Source organism: Bos grunniens, chromosome 1 (genome assembly GCF_055505025.1).
Source record: "Bos grunniens cultivar Pamir isolate PY7600 chromosome 1, Bosgru_T2T1.0, whole genome shotgun sequence".
NCBI lineage: Eukaryota > Metazoa > Chordata > Mammalia > Artiodactyla > Bovidae > Bos > Bos grunniens.
In genome coordinates this window covers 40,613,473-40,622,882 of record NC_141165.1, presented here as the reverse complement: position 1 = coordinate 40,622,882, position 9,410 = coordinate 40,613,473, and the positions used below count along the sequence as shown (strand labels likewise).

Genomic DNA, 9,410 nt, shown 5'->3' with positions numbered 1-9,410 from the left:
TATTTCCCCTTTTCTGATGGTTTAGTCTAAATTACACTGACAAAAAAGGCACTTCTAGACAACTGGTAATAGAAGGCTATTAAAAAATTCTATCCTATAATGTCAAATTTCTAGCAGTTCTTTTATGATTTCGCATCGCAGCTGAATTCTGTCATTATCCATCAGGAGACTTAGTCCCTGGAAATCATTCACATTCTTTCCTCTAAGGAAGAGGACAGTCTTGAGAATTTAAGTGCTGGGAACAGCTGTGTCACCACCACAGGTCACACGAATTCACGTAAATGACAGAAGAAAAGAAGCGCACGCTCGCGCAGCCCCCTGCTCTCATACCCCCACACACAGGGAGACCTGCAAAGCGCCGCTCACCCAAGAGAAGAGCACAGAACCCTCAACCAGTCTGAACCGTTTTCAAGTTTCTGCCGTATCTCCTTCCTTTCCCCTATTTCTTCCAAATACACATTTTGGGATAATTTAAAACTTACAGATAAAGTAAAAAGATAGTACAGACAGTTCCCGTATCTTCTTCATCTAGTTTGCCCTAGAGATAAAGCCTTACGTACCATGATGTATTTGTCAAAACCAGGACAGTAACACCAGCACATTAATATTAACTCAACTCTAGACTTTAATATGGAATCTTGACTATTTTAAAACAAATCAGACATCATGATAGTTCACCCATGAATTCTTCAAGATATATCTCTAAAATACCAAGCTGTTTCTGCTGCTCTAAATACACTGTGAAGTTGTTCCAATATGTAGAAAATGAGTGATGCCCACAGGTAACAGATGAAAAATATTGGTATATTCAACCAGTGATGAAAAAGAAAGAATTTTAGTTACTTTCAATATAGTCCTAGACATAGGATAATTAACAAGGGATTCTTAATTGTAACAAGAAAAAAAAATATATGGGTGTAGTGATTTCAAAAGTCATTTCAGAGGATGTTCAAAAATAACCAGAAAATAAAAAAATTTAAGAAACTATTTAGCCTAGAGATCAAAACTCCACAAAGGTGTCTAGGAAATAATATAATATGCACCTCACAATTACATTTTTTTAAAAAATAGTAGTAATAATAGTCTTATATAAAAAAAATGACTCACTGAAATAAGTTAAAATTCCACGAAAAAGGATAGTGAACCTAAGAATTTTAAAAAATTTTTCTATAAATTTTGGCCCAATTTGCATTACATGTATCAGAAAACTAATCTTGTTTCCCTTCAAAATAAAGCACATCACTTGTTATGACTCAAACACTAAATTTCCCAGCAACTATTTCCCATGTGCTATCGATATCCAGTTCTTACAGTCAACAAGTGGAAATCCAAGTCTATCACATATATGACCTCTTCTATGAAGCATGAGCCAATTTTTCAACCAGAGGTTTTCCCCTCCTCCCATCTTTATTCTTTCAGAGTAGCAGAAGAGCTCTGGGAATGTCAAACGGTTCACTTTTCAGTGGTCACTTGGGTTTTTACTCAAGTTATTTCACTTATTATGGTGCTTGTCATTTTATAGACATTTGTCTCCCTATCTTTTTCATCTTTTCTGTGCTCAAAAGTTCTTACTCATCTGTATAATGCCAAAAGTACCTACCACAATACAGTGCAGATAAAAGCTACGTAGTAAATGAGTTTCAAATCGAAGTAGGAAAATACATACAGATATAATTTGCAGTGACTCAGATGCTCTTAGTACAAGTATACTAATATGGAAAATTTTGCTAAATGTCAGTAGTACGACACCACAAATGTAGACTACACGAGCACATAAGCTACATGATAAGAACCATAACAAACAAAAGCAGGTAGTGAATACAAAACACTCACCTCTTTCATGTGTAGTACTCAGGCAAGCAGTTGAATAATCAATGACCCTACAATGAAATGATCAGCTTGCCAACTGACAAGCGACTTACCAGAGGTATGGGAAAATGGGTTGCATACTGCAGGTGTCGTAGGAGGTCATAATTAGATGGAAAAATCAACTCCCTTGGTTTTTCTCTCTTCAACAGCTTCTCACCATTAACTGACATTCTTCTGCCCAGAGAAGGGTTGGCATTCTCACAGGACTCTCCAGGCATGGGAGAAAAAATCTAAGTCATGTAAAACAAATGTTGGAGACTGTAAATGAAAGAGCAAAACCAAAGCACACAACTTCAAACAACACAAGACACTCATACCATATCTTTTCCTTATTTAACCATTAGCAAAATAAGGAACTGTGTTAATTTCCACAAATTTTATGTTCAGATAAAGAGCATCATCTCCTGTTCCAAAGATGAGAAACTGGCAACCACACACACAGGTAAGACGCGTGCACAGCTCCATTTCCCAGAGGACCAGAGATGAAATTAGACTGATAACTAAGTGTCTTCCTCATAGGGCTACATTTCCTACAAAAACATATATAAAGGAATAATTCACTTATAAAGCTCATGGACAACAGACACAAAGGTTTTAGTCTGTACCCCAACCAACATGTGTTTTCATAGAGTTAGTTACACACTGAGATCCCTGAGGAAGAACACGTAATTATACCAAGATAAAGCAGAAGAATGTACAAGTCCTGAGCCAGGAAAGCTGTTATTTAGAAGTTGAACACACATCCAGCAAATCAACATGGCCTGTCCTGATAAAATGATATTCATGGATTCCTGAGAGATAATGATGTCTAAACAAAGGAGTCACGGTCAACCAGGAGGAGGCAATGCAGCCAAAACTGAGGATGAACTGAAATGAGGCAGCTGCATGAGAAGATGAACTGTGGCCTGGGGTGGAATTCATTCCAGAGAAAGACATTTGCATCACAAGTACAGGGGTCATGCCAGTACACAAGGCAAGGGGCAGGAGGAGGAGACAGCAGGGGATAGAGGTGGGGGAGGAGGGGTTCATGGTCAATAAGAATTGGAAGGTTGAACCTACTGGAAATTCCGAACCAAAGTCAGTTTTAAAGTCATTCTTGTCTACTTCATCAAAAATATTAGTAGTTCCTGAGTCAATGCCCATATGCGCCATAATAGTCTGTTCCTGATAATTGCCAGAGAAAGAAAGTCACATTGTAAATTTTGTAGTTCATTAAGCTGAAGCTGAAACATGACAGTGACATCAGTCACCTTATGTCTCTTTTCCCCTCAGTGTGTTTTTCCTCAATAAAAGAAAAGGAAGTTAAGATACACACTGCTTTACAAAGGCACGTTCTTCATCCTCATGATAAAAAAGATTTAACTTCCGTGCTATTTCAAGAAAAAATTGCACAAACTTCCTGATTAAAAACAAACTGACCATAATTTCCTTCTCGGGGCTATTCCCAGTCACATGCTCACCAACTTGCCTTAGTAAGAAAAATCTAAGGATATTTAACATACAAGATACCTTGATGTTCAAAAGCAGGAAACAAAAGAGAGAGAGACAGAGAAACATAGAAAAAGCATAAACAGGTAAACTAATTTTATGTTTTACTCTAACTTTTTTACTGTGGACAAATTTAGAAACAAAAGTATTCATATTAAACAAGTAATTTTCAAAAATCTTTAAGAGTATAAACTATAAATTCACGTGTGCAATTCTAAAGGCACGTTTTTAAATTACAAAGATAGCCATTATTGTAAAATATCATAACAGCATATGCTGAAACTCACAGGACCGATATGAGGCTTTATTTTTCAGAAACTATCATAATTTCTAACAATTTTCTATTATTTCCCATCACCAACTTCATGTTTTTGGCCTTGAAAAGTCCCAAAAGTATCTGGAACAATGCCCAAAATATCAGAAAATTGGCAGAAAATGATAAAGTCATACTCACAGCATAAAGTAATTTGCTGAAAAGAGCAATTCTACATTTGAAAGACAGATTAAATTTGTAATTAATTGAAATGAAAATATGATGTGTTATGACTAAAACATACGTATAAAAGAGCAATATAAGTATCAAAGAGCAATATAGGTAATGAGACATTGGGGGAAAGATGTTACTTAGAATAAAAACAGTCATGACGTCAGGAACAAAACAAGTCCAAATTTGAGGCTAAACATTAAAGTAAAACTGGAGATTAGAAATACATAAAATTGGAAGCACACAATTCCAATTCAGTGAAAAATGTGATGGCCTGTCGAATCTTTTCCGTATTAGCATACCCAAAAGACAATTCTAGAAGATGTAAATTATAGTCCAAACTTTTTCATGTCAGTGAGAAGCAGCGATAAATGAGCTTTGAAACTAGAGACTACAACTGAAAAGCCATCACCCTTCCACCAGCGTGTAGCCCTTCTGAAAGTGACTCCCAGCACAGTTCAGGTCCAAGGGCTGGCCCTCTCCCAGGACCATACCTCCATTTTCATGTCGTGGTCCTTTGGATAGTGCTCATCCGTATTCTCTCCTGCTGGCGACCGCGGCCGCGTGGAGGCGGTGACAGACAGGTCTCCCCGAGAGATGAGGGTGCACATGTAGGCATCGTGGGAGAAGACGTCGTGCCGGATGAACTCACAGAAGAGCAGCACCAGGTTGACAAACTCCACCTTCTCACATTCGCTATTTGGATCCGCTGTGAGGGGACAAAGGCCATCAAGAATTCAGTTTCCTTGACTGAGGAGGGGGGAAAAAGAATAAAGACAAGGACTCAGGCTTAAAATTTTCACTATTTTTTCTATTTTTTTTTTAATAAAGGATTTATTGGAAAATTCACTACACGGGTCTAGCTTTCAGTGCAGAACCAGTACACCAGTTCTGTTCCCACTGTAACTGCAAAACAGTATCCAGTGTTCTGGGCACTGTCCCAAAATTAAAGGTAGTGGTCCCTGGCAAATGAATGGCCATTTAAGTAATCACGTTAACACACAAAATTTCAGGTAAGGGGGGAAAAAAAATCAAAGCCAGATTACTCTCCTCACATTTTATTTTTATAACTGTTATGATTCATGATTCATAACTGTCTGTTCTACTTTGAGCGCCTGTATACTGGGGGGAAGGGGGGTGGTGGGGTGGGAATAGTGCACTTTTTCAAAGGAGACTTCACAACAGAACCATAATTCAGATGGTATTCGAAAAAACCTAGTGAGTAGAATCCACTGAAAAGGAAAAGGAACAATGCAATAAAAAGGACCCCAAGATGAAGCTCTGCCATCTTTTAAAATTCATAAGTAAGCTACTTAACTTATGACTTTTAATATTGCAACTACACTCTCAAACTTTGTAGCTGTACCTTTGAGATAAGGTTAAAAATGACTAAACTACTAAGACTAAACCTACAAAGCTCAGGCCCTAGTACCATCACACTCAAACACTGAGAAAGATGACAGATGGACCCAGGGAACACTAAACTCAAAGCCCTAAATCTTAACCCTGTAGGTTTGTTCTTATCTACCTCCAAACTCAATGGAGAGAGTAAACTCTTCAGAGAAGCAGAAGAGCTCTCCCTTACAGAGCAATAAACAGGATCCAGAGCAAGCCAGGCACAGGAGGAAGAACTTTTTCCCAAAGCAAGAAAAGGAATGGGGATGGGATGAGGGGAACAAAGACCAAGTGTCTGTCTCCCCCAGGACACAAGGTACATCCAACTGCTAACTGCCATTCGTGACAACACCTTTTCTCCTCTCCAGAATCTCTCCTGTCTTTCTCCGGGCTTCATCAGTGCTTCCTACATTCCAATCACCAGTTTGGCTGAGGTTCTTGTTCTCCTTTACCCTAGGATAGCCACCAAGAACCTAAAAAAACCTCACCCCCAGGTGTCACTCAACTGAAAATGAGGTCCTCCTCAGAGGAATCAAAGCAATACTATTTGCTGCTGCTTTACCTCTCTCTTCTCCATAGATACTTTCCTTTTCTACCTCCCACACTTTTTCTCCCTTTCCTGTCACTTTCTGCCATTTCTCTGTTGTTCCACCATCATCTATAGTCATATATGGATGTGACGGTTGGACTATAAACAAAGCTGAGCGCAGAAGAATTGATGCTTTTGAACTGTGGTGTTGGAAAAGACTCTAGGGAGTCCCTTGGACTGCAAGAAGATCCAACCAGTCCATTCTAAAAGAGATCAGTCCTGGGTGTTTATTGGAAGGACTGATGTTGAAGCTGAAACTCCAATACTTTGGCCACCTGATGCGAAGAGATGACTCATTTGAAAAGACCCTGACGCTGGGAAAGATTGAGGGCAGGAGGAGAAGGGGAAGACAGAGGATGAGATGGTTGGATGGCATCACCGACACAATAGACATGGGTTTGGGTGCACTCTGGGAGTTGATGATGGACAGGGAGGCCTGGCGTGCTACGGTTCATGGGGTCGCAAAGAGTCGGACACGACTGAGTGACTGAACTGAACTGAAGTGAAGATAAGATACTCCCTGCTGTACTTCAGCATATGAAAACCTCAAAATAAGGGTAAGCCAACTGAGCTTACACAAATGATTTTTTAAGTTTCCACCCACTTGATGGTTGTTTATTCCACACCCCACCCCCCACCAGCAGTGGAATAATTAAGACACAAAAGAACATGATGGAACATGAACAACTAAGAGACCATGGACAAGCCGTCAACCATCTTCACAAATCATGTCCTTACATCAGAATCCTGCTTATAAGGTATCTCTGTTTTATCTTTGCCCCCTTTTAACACTAGAAGTTAGAAAATCAGAAACTTAGAAAACAGGGAAAGAAGAGAAGTTCATAATCACAATAAATGTAGTGAGCATCACAGGACCTTAATGCTGCTCTTCTGGTAAGAAAGATCTAGAAAGTGAAAATTAATCAATCAAATACAAGAGAATGAACTGATCTATTATTTTAACTATTAAAACTCCAGAAATGTTCAAGTCTTTGAAGATTGTCATAAAAGTATCCACTGAAAATAGGCTATAAAATTTTGTATGCAAAATATGCAGCATATTCAGTGCATATTTTGCAGCATATTCAGTGCAAAGTACATTGATAAGATTACAGGTAAGGGAGAAAAAAGATCAGTTCCCAAAAAAGGTCAATTCCCTTGTTTAAGATCTAGAAGCAAAGATCTTTACTTACACAACGAAGGGGCCTGTGTATCTAAAAACCTTAGAAGAACATTCTGGAAAACAGGTAAACTAGATCCAGCGAGGGAGGCTGAGGAAATGGACTCCTTCTCATCTAAGACTTCTGATTCACCACATCTCTGAGATTAAAAACAAACAAGCAAGTTAATTAGTGAAGACAAGTACAGTCACAATGGGTCAGCACAAAGAAATGTGCTGGTTTTTCATTAACATTTACATTCTTGGATAAAACCTGCAAAAGTGAGATCTCTATACTTATCTGAGGACCATGCATCATAAAGGAATATAATTTCTGAAAGTAAAGGGAAAATGAAAGAAAGTGAAAAGTCGCTCAGTCGTGTCCAACTCTTTGAGAGACCCCATTGATGGACTATACAGTCCATGGAATTCTCCAGGCCAGAATATAAGAGTGGGTAACCTTTCCCTTCTCCAGGGGATCTTTCCAACCCAGGGATCGAACCCAGGTCTCCTGCATTGTAGGCAGATTCTTTACCAACTGAACAATCAGGGAAGCAACTGCCGCAAAATAACTCAAACAATTTCAAAGAACTCCTGTGAAAAAACATTATTCATGTGAATTATAAACGCTACACAGCACAGTATAAATAACCAGTGAATGCGTAATACAGTATACAATACAATAAACTACTCATTACTCCTATGCAAAACCACTAAAATATAAACTGAAGCTGTCTTCATTTTTAAATAGTTCATTTTAGCGGTATGCCCTCCAAGAAACACTTGGGCAGGTATTATTGCGTTTGACTGCTCTGTGTTTGCTTTTGTCAGGTGGTGAATTTACGAGTATATTGGGAAGTAATGTGTCAAATGTCCCTCTAACAAAATTCTTTCCCTCATCACACTTCACCAATTAGCTCTCTCAGAACCTCCTGGAATCTCCACAGTTCAGGAAACACATCTAGAGAAGCTGTTTAACTTCTACATTCTTAAAGTCAGAACTTACTAGAAGATCAGCAAAGGAACAGATTAGAAGCAATCAGAACCTCATTTTCTATTCTTTTTGCTGTCCCTTCGTTTCTTCCCATTTTCATTATCCATTTTAGCATTAAAACAGCATTATACTAGATATGATTTCTTCAATCCATCCTCTTTATAAGGGTCAAATTTTGAATATGGTGTTTAATAGAAATCAATTATCTTAAACATCTCTAAAAAGAATACATTTTTAGAGATGGATACATTTAAACCTATTAAAATTATAGTCATCTATGTGTGAACCTCTTCTGAATATGACTGTGTGTGTGTGTATTCTGGGACACACAAAGAGGGAAGGGAAGACACAATAAAAATTATCCAGTAGGAGCAATGAAATTTGAGGAATCAACTTTAGTTACTAAAGTTTAACCACTGCACTTCTCTTTAGAATATAGTCCATTCATTAATATGTAGGAAAAAAGCAATGAAATGCTTTTCTTAATTTGGCCATTATAAAAAGGGGCTATGTGGTTTACAACTTAGCATCAATATCTTTAAGCCCCAATTTCAACAACATGACCCTCTGTATTTGGTGAAAGGTGCTTTCCCAACAAAAGGAGATGTCTATGAAAATATTCTTCCTATTTCATTTTTGTTAATACTGTCATAAGAAGGAGGTGTATCATCAGTAATGCAACACTGAACGGGGTGAGCAAAGCCACTGTTGTCAAGCTTACACTCACAGGCATTAAAAAAGAGGCAATGGGGAAAATAAACCAGAATGGCCTGAGAAAGACAGGCTGGGGGGTGGGTGCCGTTAAGTGCAGATGAGGTGGTGGAGGAGTCTCCTGAGGAGGTGACACATGTTGAGCCAGGAATGCTAGATAAGGAAGTGACGCCTCCTAAAACAGGAACAGCCGTGTAAAAGGGGGAACAGAATGTGTCACCCACAGGCAACAACAAGAGCAAAGGACCCAAGAGAAACGTGAGTGTGGTATGGACAGGAAGACCAGGGCGGCCAGAGCTGTGAGTGACCTACGGGAGCGGGAGACGAGGTGGGAAGGGCAGGTGGGCAGCTCAGGTGAGGCTCTGTGGGTCTTGAGAAGGAGCCATCAGGTGCTTTAGGAAGAGGACGATATGATCTGTTTCCATGGCAAAAAGTCAGCTCTGGAGGCTGTGTGGAGGGTGATGGGGAGGGAGGGGCAAGAGACAGAGACAGGAGACCCACAGTTATCCAGGTGAGAGGTGACAGCCTGGTCTGGTCACGCACATGCCTTCTCCACCCCTAGAAAGGAAGAAAGGAAGGCTCATTTTGATGCTCTCCTTCAACAAAGCTATGCTGACGACGTTAGCTTTGTTGGTTCCTTTCTAATCGACTCCAGAGGCTTTAACTGCTCTCTCTGGGGCCAGAACACAGTTTCAAAAATGAACACAAATTGGCATCTGTA

General features: G+C 39.3%; 1 protein-coding gene across 21 annotated transcripts in view; it reads right to left on the bottom strand.

The window, feature by feature from the left end:
- Window positions 1-9,410, bottom strand: part of MED12L (mediator complex subunit 12L) — a 364,655-nt gene that overhangs the window by 247,134 nt on the left and 108,111 nt on the right. For 13 of the 21 annotated variants that reach the window (XR_015160227.1, XR_015160244.1, XM_086390493.1 and 10 more), the window contains 3 exons: window positions 7,019-7,145; window positions 4,336-4,550; window positions 1,923-2,099 (listed from right to left, as the gene is read on the bottom strand). Coding sequence is in view for 19 of the 21 variants with exons in the window: in XM_086390493.1 (XP_086246619.1) it covers window positions 1,923-2,099; window positions 4,336-4,550; window positions 7,019-7,145 (519 nt within the window). In the remaining 2 variants the exon portion in view is untranslated. Of the gene's footprint in view, window positions 1-1,922; window positions 2,100-4,335; window positions 4,551-7,018; window positions 7,146-9,190; window positions 9,248-9,410 lie in introns of all 21 variants that reach the window. The other 8 variants (XM_086390411.1, XM_086390401.1, XM_086390428.1 and 5 more) reach the window with 1 other exon arrangement.